The sequence below is a fragment of the Pseudorca crassidens genome, chromosome 16, assembly GCF_039906515.1.
Source record: "Pseudorca crassidens isolate mPseCra1 chromosome 16, mPseCra1.hap1, whole genome shotgun sequence".
In the NCBI taxonomy this organism is placed as follows: Eukaryota; Metazoa; Chordata; class Mammalia; order Artiodactyla; family Delphinidae; genus Pseudorca; species Pseudorca crassidens.
Window position 1 is genome coordinate 15,083,312 of NC_090311.1, and position 17,075 is coordinate 15,100,386.

At 33.5% G+C, this 17,075-nt stretch overlaps 1 protein-coding gene across 2 annotated transcripts in view; it reads right to left on the reverse strand.

Annotated features, from left to right (window-relative positions):
- The window catches only part of ATRNL1 (attractin like 1), a 682,506-nt gene that overhangs the window by 420,838 nt on the left and 244,593 nt on the right, over positions 1-17,075 (reverse strand). For both annotated transcript variants that reach the window (XM_067709302.1, XM_067709301.1), the window contains exon 24: positions 15,037-15,194. In XM_067709302.1, coding sequence (XP_067565403.1) covers positions 15,037-15,194 — 158 coding nt within the window. The remainder of the gene's footprint in view (positions 1-15,036; positions 15,195-17,075) is intronic.

Here is a 17,075-nt window from a genome sequence, read left to right on the forward strand (position 1 = left end):
AAGAAAATCTTACAGTATTGAAACAAGAAACAAACAAATCACCAAACATAGTTGGAAATTTCAAAAACACTCAGTAATTCACAGAAAAAGTAGAAAGAAAATAAGGATACAGAACACTGAGCAACACTATCAACCAAATATTCAATTAACATTTAACGAATAACAAACAACTGCGAAGCATACTTGTTTTTTTAAACACATATGGATTTTCAGTAAAAGCAACCATATTCTGGGCAAAAAGCAAACAAACAAAACTCGAAACCAATAAATCTATAGGATTAAAATCATACATAGTTTTCTCTGGCCACAGAGAAAATTAAATTAGGAAATAATGAAAGGAAGACACCTGGAAAATTCCCAAGTATTTAAGAATTAAATAAGACACTTTTGAATGACTCATGAGTCAAAGAACATATCTCAAGGGAAATAAGGAAATATTTAGGTGTGAATGAAAATGAAAATAAAACTTTTCAAAATTTGTGGAATGTGCCTAAAGCAGTGCATTGAGGGTAATTTATAGCTTTAGAGGCATATAAAAGAAAAGAAGAAAATTCTAAAGTCAGTGATCTAAACGCTCACTTTAAGAAGCTAAAAGAAAGTTAATTAAACTAAATTATTTAAATTAAACTAAACATTTTGTTTTCAACTGTTATATAAGCAGGTATAATTCTTGTACTACTTTTTGTTGTAAGTTATCAACCTAATATAGATAAGTAAAATAGAAAACATTTATTTTAAATGTTATGGGAAATTACAGAAAGATTTAAACAGGTGAGATTATGTAAGAAGATAAAAACACTTTCACATACCAATGATGATAATGGTGCTGAGGAGGGAGAAATGGTGATCACCTATCTACTGCTTATTGCAATATTTACTGTAGTATAGGCATGGTTCTATTTTACATAATTATGTCATTTAATCATAATGATAACCCTATAATGTAAGCACTACTGTCTTCATTTTATAGATGAGGTAACTAAAGCTAAGATAATGGAATAATTTAACTGAGGTCACAAATGGGGGACAGACAGATTTAACAGAAATCAGAGAAAAGTAGTTCAGAATAAAAGAAGTCGGTGAGAAATGCTACAAAGAACTGAATAGCATTAGGATTAACAAGTATCCATTGGCATGGTAACTACGACATTATTACTGACAAGCTGACAGGTATAGTTTAAAGCTGTTTTGCTACATACTAGCGGTCTGATTTTCAAAATACATGACATAATACAAATAAATGGTAGCAGCATGTCATTATAGCGATTGAAAAATGTGGAAATTTTCTGGAATTCTAGAATTGGTTTCCAATCGTACTTACAGTCTGTTTTCTGCTCTCTTTCACTACAAATGTGTATATATAAAGCAATTTGTGCTCCTGTGAATGGTAAAGATGCCATCAATTTCTTCTTAATATTATCCTTTTTTTGTTGTTATGGCAGTGTCCCAATATTAGTTCAGTATTCAAAATCTTAGCAGTGTTATACGGATCAGTCCCACATGTGTGCTGCCTAGTTGGCAGTATGAGACCTGGGCAGATGTCTACCTAGCCTGTAATAGGTATCTTTGGTATCCTACTTCTCAAAGACTTTGGTATCCTAATTAGGATCAGTTCCATTCACTAACAGGTCAGGGGTGAACCAAGAAGTTAATAAGCAGCTTTATGGGACCGATCATCTGAATTCTTACCTTCTGCTCTTTCCTCATACTTTCTGGTTACCTGGAAACCTCCTTTATAGTCCACTGGCCATAAGCTGTCCATCTCTGCAATTGTGCAATGGTGGCAGGAAAACAAAAGAGGGCAAATAAAACAGTGGGGTTTAGCCCCACCCTCTGGGAGTTGTGTCTCTATCAGAGAAGAAGGCTCCCTGCCCTCAGAGTTGGGACTTTGCAGCTTCTCATTCCCAGTGGCTTTTGTAGCCACTACCACATGACCATTGAACTGCCTGACTACTGAAGCCCAGGAAAGTGGAGAAAAAGGAGAGAAAAAAAATGGTGCGTATTTCCCATCCTCCCTGAACTTTACGAGTTCCCTTTTCCACTCTTTAGGCCAAAAGTAGAGAGCTTCTTCATCTCACTCTTTCTGCACCACAGTGCTCACTTCTGGGTCTGGGGCCAGCGAATTCAATGGGAAAAAATGTTAATCTCAACACCAGTTCAGTGGTACTTTGAATTCTAGTATTTTTTTCCAATCTGCCTCCTGATAATTACTTTCAGAGACCTCAAATTGCTATATCATGCATTCTGTCAAGATTTTTTTGGTTGTGTTCAGTGAGAGAAAGGTCAACATGTGTTTACTACTCCATCTTACCTCTTATGTGGAATAGGAATGCTTCCAAGGACTAGTCCAACAAACAGTCTTTTATTAGTTTTTATTAAAAGTTCACGTGTACTTCAGAAATATGTCAATTCTGTCATCCTTGGATGCTATATTATCTCTTTCTCTCATGTATATACACACACAATTATATCTATTGTGCTGCATCAATCTTCTTTTATTTTAGTGATACAAAGATATTTTATTCCTCCTTATTCTATTAGCAAATGAGAGTTAAAAGTGGGTTAAAGCAGGGGCGTCCCTAACCCCGGGGCCATGGACCAGTATCGGTCCGTGGCCTGTTAGGAACCTGGCCGCACAGCAGGAGGTGAGCGGCAGGCTAGCAAGCAAAGCTTCATCTGTATTTACAGCCGCTCCCTATCGCCTGAGCTCTGCCTCCTGTCAGATCAGTGGCGGCATTAGATTCTCACAGGAGCAAGAACCCTACTGTGAACTGCGCATGCGAGGGATCTAGGTTGCGCGCTCCTTATGAGAATCTAACGCCTGATGATCTGAGGTGGAGCTGAGGCGGTGATGCTAGCACTGGGGAGTGGCTGCAAATACAGATTACAATAGCAGAGAGGTTTGACTGCACAAAGACCATAATACATCAACTGCTTGCAGACTCATATCAAAACCCTATCAGTGAGTGGCGAGTGACAATTAGGCTGCATCTGTTGTCAGGCTTTATAGTGGCAAGCGAGTTGATGTACTTCAATTGCACAGCTGCATCTGGTGTCAGGCTTTAAGTCAGAATCCAATACTTATTTTATTCTGCTCGTAGCCCGCCCATTATTTTATTTATCACTTCTGTCCGCGCCTCTTTCCCATACTGTGCACTTGTCTCAGTCACAGTTTTGGGAAGCCCACAAGCTAACCCTAGCCAAAATGAGTAAAAAACAAATGTCGCTGGAGAGCTTCTTTGAAAAGGGGAAAAGACCCAATGATGAGACAGCAGAAGACTCTGGCTGCCAACAAAAAGGAAGCTGCATTTAAAAGAAAACACCAAGAGTCCTACTTAAATTACCGGTTCACTGCAACAGGTGACTGACATTCTCCAAGCCTGCTTTGTAAAATATGTGGCGACCGGCTATCCAACGAAGCATTGAAACCTTCAAAACTGCTTTGCCACATGGACCAAGCACCCCGCATTAAAAGACAAGCCTTTGGAGTTTTTCAAAAGAAAAAAATGTGAACACAAAGAACAGAAGCAATTATCGAAGGCCACCACTTCGTCAAATGTGTCTGCACTAAGAGCATCATTCTTAGTGGCTAATCGCATTGCTAAAGCTAAGAAGCCCTTTACTACTGGTGAAGAGTTGAGCCTGCCTGCTGCTAAGGACATTTGTCATGAACTTTTAGGAGAGGTTGCAGAAAATAGCAAATCAATCAAAGGTACACACTTCTAGAGAATCAGGTAATCTCTCAGAGAATTGCTAAACAGCACCTACCATAATACTGTTAAGTTAGATGGGAATCACTTTTGCCTAATTCAAAATTTTAGACAATTTTCTAAAACCACCTCCCTTCAAATCATAAATACTCTTCAAAAGGTATTCTTCAGTCCCCCAAGAAGGTGATTTCACGGTGTTTTCGCCTAATTCATACACATGGGTGTAGCAACAGCAAGAACTGTTAATCAACATACATACAGTCTCCTTGTATGCTTGCCAACAAATCTAAAGCCACTTGGTATTAAGCCACTAAGTCAAGAAAGTTAATTTCTGTCTTGAGGTTCCTTAAGGTATCTAGGACTGGGTATTCAATAGCTTCTATTTTCATGAAGATTTTTTATCCGATCTTACTTTTTCTTCTGTTCTGAGGCTAGAAACCAAATCTAAGCAATCTGTCTCCGCCAATTCTGTCTTCAGAGCCTAACAAGTTAGTGAATTATTCTTCCTCCAAAGTCCCCCAAATCTGCTAAGGATCCAGATCTTCCAGGAAATTACCCTGACAACTGCATGTAAGACTGGGACACTAAAAGCCATAGAACAGTTACCAGACAAGTCTTCTAGAAGGCTGTTTAGGTAATGATTGCACATATTAATACAACGCTTTTTCCTTAGTAGTGGGCTTATTATATCTGACTAAAGTTATTCTCAAATTTAACACACAAGGGAATGCTTTAATTGGACAATCTGTTGTCCAATTATATTCTGGAAAAAATGAGGACACATACGTATTAAAACTATGCAAATAGGGCTTCCCTGGTGGCGCAGTGGTTGAGAGTCCGCCTGCCGATGCAGGGGACACGGGTTCGTGCCCCGGTCCGGGAAGATCCCACATGTCGCGGAGCAGCTGGGCCCGTGAGCCATGGCTGCTGAGCCTGTGCGTCTGGAGCCTGTGCTCCACAACGGGAGAGGCCACAACAGTGAGAGGCCCGCGTACAGCAAAAAAAAAAAAAAAAAGGAAAGAAAAACTATGCAAATAACCACATTGATATAAAAGTAAAGAGACTTCCACTCTTTAAAAAAAAAAAGCATGTATTCCTGAATTCCGTAGGATCACTGAGAGCAACATATCATTCAGAGTGTTTTATTTATTTGGCATTAGCAAAGATCAAGAAGAAAGAGAAAGGCCTTCATCATATTATCTATCAGAAAAGAGAATATTAAAAATGATACCACAATATTCCCACTCAAAATCCCATCCACATTTAAAATTTTCTCATTAGTTCATGTAGCCCTATGTATTTAAGTATTATTCCATTGGACTGTGAAACAGCAATCTGTTTTCATTAACTTCACACACTTTGAAGCTACATTTTGGGCACATACAGATTCAGGATTGTGCCATCCTTCCAGTGTATCTGCTACCTCTTTATCATTGTGAAACATACCTCTTTAACTCTAGTAATGACTCTTGCTTGAAAGTTTACTTTGTGTGATCAATAGTTTTCTTTTGGTTAAGTTTGTAGAGCATACTTTTGGTATACTTCTACTTTCAACCATTTTGAATCATTATATCTAAAGTTTGTCTCCTTTAAGTATCAGGTTTTATTCAATTCTGTATGACAGTTTTAGGCTTTTACTTGGTACATTTAGACTACTTAAATTTAATGTAATTACTGATATAGCTAGGTTATACTTCTCTTCTTACTATGTAATTTTTATTTGAACCACCTTTGTTATACACCATTTTTCTCTTTTCATACCTTGCTGTGAGCTCATAAAATATTTCTATTTGTCAATTCAACTTCTCAGTCAACTTATTTCATTCCTTCCTTTCTCCTTCTTTAGATTTACCCTAGAAGTCATAACAACTAGAGACTCTTAAGATTCATTCCTTGTACCATTTCACTGATATTGCTAGCACCACAGACTACTTCAGTTCTACTTACCCCATTGCTCTTTGCATTACTTTCATCATCTATTTGTTGTTCTACAGAAATTTAAACTCCATGAGCTATTTTTTAATCCAGTATCCATTTAAATTTACCTATTCTTCATTTCCTCTCATGTTTCAATGTTTATATCTGAGATCATTTTAAAACTTTCCTCTGCTTAAAGTCCTCTCTGTAGTATTTCTTTTGGCTCCAATCTAATGTCAGTAAAATCCTTCAGATTTTTTTGTTGTTGGAAAATGTACTTATCTGACCTTGATTTGGAAAATGTGTTTGTTGTTTATAGTTGACAGATATTTTCCGTCAGCACATTTTCTCCCCGCTAGTGGTTTCCATTGAGAAGTCACTTGTTGGTCCTGGGACAAGTAGGCTAGTCTAAGCGTGAAATTCTCATGGAGATGGCAGGAAGGCAAACGGAAACATGCAAGTCCTCTTAGGTTTTAGGCTCAAAACTTGCATATCCACACTACTGCCTCGTTAAATTCTTCTCCATCTTCCAAAGCTCTTATTATCCCACACCACCACCCCAATCATTCTACACCATCACTTTTCTGCCATACAATCTGGTTTCCAGCGATTAAAAAAATCTGTTTGCTCCCTGATGAAAATTCTTTCATTAAACTTTGAAAACCCATCTCTCTTGACCAGAATTCCCTCTCATACATCTGGTCCATGAACTCCTATTCATCCTTCAAAATCTTGCTTCAATATAACTCTCTCCAAGATGCTTCCCTGCTTCAATATCACCTCTGTAACATTAATAAAGGTGGATCTACAATTTAGACTCTCCAGTTCGCAAACACCATTCACATTGATGTTAGCCACAGTGAATAGCTCAGATAACATTTTATGACTAAAACAAAACCAAAATATGTCCCTGAAATTTTATATAAAGGCTCTAGGAGAAAGTCTTTTCCCTTTTCTGTCTGGGATGACTAAATTAGGATTCTATAAATCCAACTAAAATAGAATAGAATACAGTCAACATACTTTGTGAAACAGAACCTACAAACAGAGAGGGAATAATTACATTAGCCAATTCAAAAATTATTTACATAACACAGTATAAAGAATGTCAAGGGACGCAGTTTTAGGTAAGATGGTCTTAAGAGGAGACAGAGTTCCTGAAGTTCCCAGAGACATTTCCTTTGGATGCTCTGTTTTTCTAAGCCTGTAATATCCCTTGTGTTACTTCAAAGCTAATTTAAAGTTGGATTTCTTTACCTACAACTGAAAGAATGCTGATTAACATATTCTATGAGCTACTTGAGGGCAGAAACTACTTTGTGTACCATTTTATCCCCTAGCAAAGTATTCTGTGTGTGACTGAAATTTAAGAAATATCTGCTGGAGAGTGTAGCCAAAAATTTACATAAATGTTCAATATCCACCCCACTTCCATAGGAAGCACGACTTTATATTAGCCTTTGACTGAATAAATACAGAATTAAATACTAAGTAAATAACAATCATTACCATTCCTTTTTATTTTGTTAGTTTCCTGCAGAAATTTATCAAGTTCTATTATCATGCTAGTAAGTTTCATCCTATTAATAGCAATATTAGACCCAAATTGGATCAAGCCAAATGAAATATTTTTCTACTTTCTTACATATCAGTAAAAACTTCTCCTAATTCATCTAATACTTTTTAAATTGATCTGTTAAATCTGTTCAAACATATATGGGAACATTATAACTGAAAGTAGTCAAAAGAACTGAATAGGAAAAAGTACCACATAAAAGTATGAAAATACTATTGACATTAATTAAAGCAAAATCTATGTGAAATGTTTGGCTTACAAAAAGGATATGATACAAAGATGTTTTGTTATGCAAACAACAAATAATTAAATAACTCTTCATACATTTTTTATGCTATAGCATATAAAAAAGAATTAAATTACAAGTAGAAAGTTCTAAAGTAACTTGAAGTGTTTTCTTTCAGCTGTACACACAAAGTGCTCTCCCTGTGTAACAAGTCTACCAAAGCAAATATTTTATAAAAGTAAAAATGATCATAAAAGTTAAATGTTAATTTTTATCAGAAACCATTTTTGCTTGTTTGAAGCATCACTGATATAACTTTGTGAAAAGAAAAGAGTGATTTTTATCTTTGGACAGAGGATTCTTGGTACCTCATGGTCTGATGGATATTTTTCAACAGGAATTGGGTTTTTTGTATTTTTTAATTTCAGCTAATTTTCAAAATAACTGCCTCCATAGAGTGTAGTTTGTAAATATTTAGGAACAATTTCATCTATGGATTGTAAACTTTCTCATAATTTGCAGCTTCTTGGAATTTGCAATAGTGTGTGCTGAGGAAATCTAAAATATATAGACATATGTCTACAAACTGACTGCCATTTATCTGAAAAGTACTTGAAAACTTAAATACAAGCTATTCATTAAAACAATTTACAAGTAAAAGCATAAAACACATACATAGTAACAGTCCCATCCTTCAGCAGAACAAATTTATGGCTACCATGCTAATCCAATTACCATTCAGACTCAAAATTAAATGTAGGATTTCTACTTCCTTCCAAAATGGAGTGACAGGGAATGGATTTATCCTCCTGCCAAAACAACTAGTAAAGCAGACAAAATGTATGAAACACTGGTGTTCAGGTATTGGATATCAAGCAACGCAGGACAATGATCCCTGAGTAGAGAAATAATGAGGTAAGCCTTCTAATGCCACAGATGATTGTGGATTTAAGGCTGGATCAAAAGGAGAGTGAACACAGGTGCAGTCCAAGGTGTAGCCAAGGTGGCTACAGTGTACAAGACAGTATATTGGAGAAGACAGAACTGCCCAGAGTCCCTGTGAGTCTTCAGGCGAATACTACTTACTGGTGAAGAAACTATCCAAGGCTGGAGAAAGAACCATATGAAAGGAGCAGAGAGAAGAATCCTCAAAACTCACATAGGGTTGGGAACAGCTCATGGTCCAACCAGTCAGAGATGGATAACCTGTAATTCATGTCTCACAAAGCAGAGTACCCAGAAGGGCAGTACCTCAGGAATGGAAAGATTAACACTAGACTAAATTATGCTTTGTTCCTGCCGATCAAAGCACAAAAATAAGCCTTGAAAAGATCAAATTTTTCCAAGTAAATTAACTCCACTGCAGAAAAAAGCTAAAACTTATCTATCAAAATTAATAAATATCTAGCACCCGAAAAGGTAAAACGCAGAATGTCTGGCATCCAATCAAAATATGACTCATAAGGAAAGGCAAAATAAAACAATAGGAAAAAAACCTCAGAAATGACACAAATGATAGAATGTGCAGACAAGGACATTGAAAGAGTTATAGTAACTGTAATTCCATATGTTCAAGATGGCAGAAAATCGATGGACCATGTTAAATAGAAACATTTTTTCTAAAAACCTTATCAAAATTCTAGAAATAAAAAATATAATGTCTGAGATGAAAAATACACTGGATGAGATTAATATGAGATTGGATAATACAGAAGAAAAGATTAATGAACTTGAAGATATAAGTACCAAAAATATCCAAAGTGAAACACAGAGAGAAAAGAAAAGAATGAATAAAAACCAAGAACAGAGCATTAGTGGGCAAAGCAACAATTTCAAGCAGTTTAATATACATACAATTGGAATTCCTAAAGAAGAAGAGAGAAGTGGGAAAAAACCAGAAATAATGGCTGAACATTTTCTAAATTTCGTGAAAACTATAATTTTATGAATTTATGAAGGTCAGTAAAACCCATGCACAAGAAACAAAAAACCCCACACCTATACACATCATAATCAAATTGGCCAAAATCAGTGATAAAGAGAAAAAAATTTTTAATGCAGAAAGAGGAAAATGAGCCATTACATACAAAGGAACAGTAAGGTTAAACACATTTCTCATTAGAAACAACAGAAACCAAAGGACTGTATACAGAAACATCTTTAATTAAAGGAAAAATCTACAATTTAAAATTCTTTAACACCCCCCCAAAAAAAAGTGAAATAAAGATTTTTTCAGAAATACAGCCAGATATAATGCATTGTCAGCAGATCTGCACTAAAGTGTTAAAGGACGTCCCTTAGGCAGTAGGAAAATGATACTACAAAGTACACACTGCTATATTTAAAACAGATAACTCACAAGGACCTACTGTATAGCAAGGGGAACGCTATGTTATTCTGTAATAACCTAAATGGGGAAAGAATTTGAAAAAGAATAGATAAATATATATGTATAACTGAATCACTTTGCTGTAGACCTGAAACTAACAGAACATTGTTAATCAACTATGCTCCAATATAAAATAAAAATTAAAGAAAAAACAAATTTGGATTTACAAAAAAGAAAAAGAAATGATGAATATTGGAAACAGTAAATATGTAGGTAAAAGAGAAGATGTTTTCTTATTTTTAATACCTTTAAATAAAACTATCAAAAATAGTAAAAGCGTAGTGTGAATTTTATAATACATGAAGCAGTAAAATATATTCAACAATGGCACGAAGGTCGGGGGAAGGAAATGAAAGTACACTTTTTAAGGTTAATACACAAAAAATGAGTGATGTAATATCTCTTATAGACAATGAGAAGTTTAAGATGTATATGATAAACTATAAAATAATCACTAAAATACCACAACAGAGTTGTAGCTAATAAGCCAACAAAAAGGATAAAATTAAATCATAAAAAATGCTGAATTAAAAAAATATGGCAGAAAAAAGGAAAGAATGAGCAATGAACAAATAAGAAAAATAGAAAACAAATAGCAAGATGTTAGATTTAAACCCAAAGACATACAGTAATACCTCAAAGATACTGTAGGTTCAGTTCCAGACCACTGCAATAAAGCAAATATTGCAATAAAGCATTTCACATAACGTTTTTGGTTTCCCAGTGCATATAAAAATTATATTTGTAAAAAAAAATTATATTTGTACTATACTATAGTCTGTTAAGTGTGCAATAGCATTATATCTAAAAAAATGTATTGGGTTGGCCAAAAAGTTCATTTGGTTAATGAATATGTTGCCAGATAAAGTTCTTGATGAAAATGAAAAAATGTGTCTTTTATTTTTACTTAAAACCAAATGAACTTTTTGGCCAACACAATACATACTTAAATTTAAAAATTCTTTATTGGTGAAAATGCTAACCATCATCTGAGCCTTCACTGAGTCTTAGTAGTAACATCAAAGATCACTGATCACAGATCACCAAAACAAATATAATAATAGCAAAAAAGTTTGAAATATCATGAGAATTACCAAAATGAGACACAGGGACACAAAGTGAGCAGATGTTTTGGAAAAATGGTGCCTATAGACCTGCTCAACTCAGGGTTGGCACAAACCTTCAATTTGTAAGAAATGCAGTATCTGCAAACTGCAATTAAGGAAAGCTCAATAAAATGAGGTATGCCTGTAAATATATATACGTTACACGTACATGATTTAGGATTGGATGAAAAAGACAATTATATGCTACCTAAAATAAATCCACTTTAAATATAAAAGCACAAATAGGCTAAAGTAGAAGGATGAAAAGTAACATAGCATTCTAGCAGTAATTTTAAAAAGCTGGAGTGACTTTGCTATTAATATTTGGCAAAATAAATTTTTATTTCTTGTAAATAAATTTTAAAGCAAAGAATGTTACCAGGAATATAGAAAGTAATTTCCTAACAATAAAGAGGTCAAGTCACCAATTCATCAAGAACACATAAAAACCCTAAACATTTATCCATCTAAGTAAGAGAGCTTCAAAATACATGATGTAGAAACTGCTAGAACCACAAGAACAAATAAACTAACCTACAGTAACAGTCAGAGATTTCGACGCTCATTTTTCAAATTGACAGGGCATCAATGTGGACACTAGACGACTTGAAAAAGCGATCAACCAACCTGCCCTAATTGACATTTGTACAAGACTTCACCCAAGAAGAGGAGAACACACCTCTTTTGCAACTGTCCAAGGAATATTTACCAAAATAGATTCATATCTGGGTGCTATGGTCTTCGAAAGGTGATTAGGTAGGTCGTGAGGGTAGATTGCTCATGAATGGGATTAGTGCTCCTATAAAAGCAGTCCCACAGAGCTCCCCACCCTCTTCCATCATGTGAGGACACAGCCAAGAGGGCACAGGCTATAAACCAGGAAAAGGGCCATCACCAAAACCTGACCATTCTGGTGCCTTGACCTTGGTCTTCCCAGCCTCCAGAACGGTAAGCAATGAATTTCTGTTGTTTATAAGCTACCCAGTCAATAGTATGTTTTCATAGCAGCCCAAATGGACTAAGACACTAGGTTTATTCATTTTCTATTGCTGTAGTAACCAATTAACACAGTGTTAGTGGCCTAAGACAATTCGTATTTACTGTCTTATAGTTCTGTATGTCAGAAATCTGATAGAGGTTTCAGTGGACTAAAATCAAGGTGTCAGCAAGGCTGCATTTCTTTTTAGAGGTTCTACTGAAGAATCTGTTTCCTCAACTTTTGCAGCTTCTAGAGTCTATATTCCTTGGCTCGAGCCCCCTTCCTCCATATTCAAAACCAGTAATGTTGCTTCCCTCTGACCATTCTTCTGTAGGCACATCACCCTCTGACCCTGACCTCAGCCAAAAATGGTTACATTAAGATTCATGTAGTTAGGTTGGTCCACCCCAGTAACTCAGAGTAATCATCTTAATGTCCTAAACTTAATCACATCTTCAAAGTCCTCTTCGTCCATGTAAGATAATATATCCACAGGTACCAGAGATTAGGACGTGGTAACCTTTGTGGAGCCATTATTCTGCCAAAAACACTGGACCATAAGTCTCAATAAATTTTTAAAATTCAAATCAAAAAAAAATTCAAATCATTCAAAATATATTCTGCGACTACACTGGAATTAAATTAGAGATAAGTGACAGAAGCATTTCTAGAAATTCTCTAAATAGTTGGAAATAAAATATCCCACTTTTAAATACCCCACTGATCAAGGAGGAAATCAAAAAGGAAATTAGAAAGCATTCACCTTAAGACATCAGAAAAAGAAGAGCAAATTAATGTCAAGGAAGCAAAAGAAAGGGAGTAATTAGAGAGAAGAAATTAATGAAATAAAAAATAGAAAAATAAATGAAATTGATAACTCTCTAAGCAGACTGACCAAGAAAAGAAAAAAGGAGAGGGGAAACTAATTACCAATACCAGGAATTAGATGACATCAGTGGATGATATGTGAATATTGTTAAAAATCTTTTGCCAATAAATTCTACAAATTAGATAAAATGGGAAAGACACAACTGAGAGACACAAACGGACAGAGCTCGCTCAAGAAAAAATAGATAACCAGAAAAGCTCTCAATCTATTAAGGAAATTAAAGTTGTAGTTAAAACATTCCCATAAAGAAAATCACAAGTTCAAATTCATTCAATGTTGAATTCTACCACAAATTTAAGAAGGAAATAATATGGATTCTATATCAATTTTTTCAGAAAATTACACAGGAAGGAATACTTCCCAATTTATTTTATAAGGCCAGCAGTACCATGCTACAAAGTCAACAAGATTATAATAATAGAAAACTACAAACTAACATGCCTCATAAACATAGGCACAGAAATTCTTAAAATTTTAACAAATCAAATGCAACAATATATTAAAGGTATAATACAAAATGACTAAGTGGAGTTTACCCCTGATGAGTAAGGATGGTTAAACATTCAAAAATCAATGTAATTCAATTCTATTAGCAAACAGATCTCAATTCAAATAATTTTACTATTTTACGTTTAAAAATGGAAAGTTTATTACAGTTCTGTAAACAAACACACATACTCATCTGCCTTAATATAACATATCCCATAGGACTAATGTGATGATTTTACTCAAAGACTAAGAACTGGGCTCTACCTATCTTGACCATCACAGTTATTTTCCACATTTTATTATTTTGGGAGAGTGGGATATTTTAACTTCATTATTCAAATTCTGGTTTGGCTTCCAGAATATATTACTAGTATGATCTCAAAAGAAAATCCAATTTAGAAAGTTAATTTCTAACCATTAAATATTCATGAACATTCTAAAGTAACTGTGTAATTTGCTTAAAAATAAAATTAGATAGCCATGAAATAAAGGGCAGGAAACAATTAAAAAATGTAACAATTCTTTCAATTTTAATTACTATTTAATAAGCTCAAGGATGAGCCCTTTTGTTACCTTCAATCATAATCTGAATAAAACAAGTGAAATCCGATTAACATTTCTATATAAATCTTAGAAAATGAAATGATATATCCAGCATCCTCAAAGTCAAAATTCTAAAAACCTACAAGGAAATATTTCTGGCATTCTTTTTTTACTATATTAGCATCTAATTCAATCACAATGAAGAAGTAACTTTATCAAATTAATTTCTATTACTATTTACTGAGTAGTAATTTGTACTAATATTTCTTGAACAGGTAAGTAATTTCCTTAACTTAGGCATGGAATCAACCTTACAATAAGAATTTTTCCAGCAAATAAGTGATTTTTACAAATCACTCAGTCCTCTCACAAATTACATAGAAATTAATATAAATAAAACATGCAAAATTTTCTATATAAAAGAAGAGTAAATGATCTGTAATTTTTTAAAGATTATAAAACATAATGGCTCAGCACAGAGCTTGGCACACGTGAGCTATTTAGTAAACTAATTTGAATTCATTCTAATCAAACAGTCATAAAAGGATGAATAAATAAATCCCAACATTAAAACATAGACTTTTTCTTTTATAAAAGCGTAAATTAAGTATACAAACCTTGACTATTTCAACACAGAAAGAACATCCTAAATGTTCCTAGCAATAAATCAAAAGCCTTTAGCAGCCTATCACTAAACACAATAAAAATGAAATATACAACATATATAGAGTAGATAAAGAAATCAATAGTGAAAGGTAGTGAGCCTTAAAGAATTAACTATTAGGTACTGCTAATCCTAAATTTTTAATGAAGGTTTGAATTATGTTCAGTATATAATAAAGATTACTAAACACAGCAAATGATTTCAAGTTGGACTGTAAGAAAAGAATATCTATTTGACCCTCAAAGAATAAAATTAATCAGAAAATACAAACAATGTAGTTATTTCAACTTTTGATGCATTTTTAAAGAATATAATCTCAATGAAAAATTAGTACATTCTTTGGTTAATTCAATATTATTTGTGTAAACATTTTTTACGAAGACATTCATCATCACAGACATTCACTGTATCCTTTGTATGGAGGGTCGATACTTGTTTTCATATTGCTCAAAATATACAAATCTTTATCACCTCTTTGAACAAAAACAGCATTCTCTTTGTAATGAAAATACTCAGTGGTCATTAGAGTAAATACTATTAACACTTACCTGTATTTTAATGGGCCATGAAAAGTTGCTGACGTACACATAGAAAGTAATGTTTGGATTGCTTCTAAAGTTAAATTTTTCATAGGAAAAACTATCTCTGTATTCTTTTATATTAGTCTTGGAAACTATAGGAGTCTCCTCCCCAGATATTGTTCCAGCTAAAATGTAAATAATAATAACAAATTTAAATAATTCATCTTAGGAAACAGGTATCTTTATTAACATAATATATACATATATATGATATTTACTTAATTTTTGTAACTATACTTATAAGAACATAACTATCCAAATAAAGTCATGTTTTACAACTTAGAATGACGAAGAAAAAAGAAAATGAGATTTGTCATACATATTGATATAATGGAAACAGATTTAGTATAAAAATTATTTTTTACAATGATTAAGTGATACACTGATTAAGTGCTACGTACTAGGCACTGGCTTAGAGACTTTATATTCTATTCTAAAAAAAAATTTATCCCAGAGATATTCCAGCTCTGTTTTTCAAACTGAAAACTGAGCCTCAGAAAGATTAAGACACTTGCCTTAAGTTTATAGCTACTGAACAGTAAAGTCCTTTTTGGAACTCAGGTATATAAGGCTTCAGAAACTGAGTTTTTTCTACTTCTCCACAGAGCCTTTCAAAACAAATCAGGACATATTTCACATGTCTCAATCCAATTTAAAAACGGAAAAGAAATCAAATTTTTTTGTTTACCACAAATTGAACCACCACTACTTTGAATAAATTGGGAGGATATAATTTAAAATATGAGTTAAACGTTCAATTAGTTAAACACATATTGGGTACTCAATAAATATTTACTGAAATTAACCAAATGGAAGAAAGAATTTCCAACAATCTTACCAAGACCTCCACCTTAACAGTAAAAATAATTAGGATACTGAGCAACTGAATTAATTTCTAACTGATGACCTCTTCCAAAATAACCTTGGATGCTTTTTTAAAATGCAGATTTCCTGATGACATCTTCCAAACTGATAAATCAAAATTTCTGAGATTTGGTTCTGGGAATCTGAAGGTTACAAGTGATCTCTTGCATATTAAAACCACTGTTCTAAAGTTGATTACACAGGTTTTATGTATTTATGTTGACAAATTTTAAAACTCTTGTAGAGTCAGTTTATTATGCAGAATTTCAAATTTACAGTACAAGTTATCATGAATTCTTATTAATGAAACTCACAGAGCCAAGATTTCACTATATGTTTGCACTACTGGAACAAAATATCTACATAATTGTCTAATCTTTTCCATTTTTACACATGTAATATAAAATCTGGAATTGCAAAGACCTCTTCACTCTTGACTTGTTTCCATTATTCTACATATTAAAATAGCATAATAACTTAATTTTAAGAAATCAAATATGGACTTCTAAGGATCCACATATTTTCTTTAAAAAGCTTCCAGCACTTTTATGCAACAGTGTATCTTTTACATAGAAAGTAGAAAGCAATAGAATTTCCTAAAATGTAAATATAAAACTGTGAGAATACTTTTTCATAATACAGCATACAGATTTGTACTTCTTCTTAGTTATGTTTCTTAAAAGTTAACAATTTCAACTTATAAACCTTATTATGGAAGAACTATTAAGTGCAGGGGTTTTTTACCCTCTCTCAGCACCAAAGCTGACAAAGGTACAGGGTAAGCTTAAAAATAATAGATAATTTGGTAATTTATCAGCATATACAGAAAAAATTCACTGTCTTATATCAATAGTAAGGTCAATAATTAAATTTATAGCTTCAATGGTGAATCAAGTAATTGAAATTTCAGCCTCTTTAGTCATTAAAGAAGTAATCTATCTTAATTAAAATCACAGGAATTCATAACACTGTCATAAAAAAAATTAAGTAGTGTAAAATGTTGTTATCTACCTAATTTTAATTGAATTAGGGAGAAAGTTAACACTGTAATGAAGCTTTATTAATAATGCTACTTATTATTTTTACCTGAAACAGCAGGTATTATTATATGCATAATTATGGCATATAGTATATATATGCCA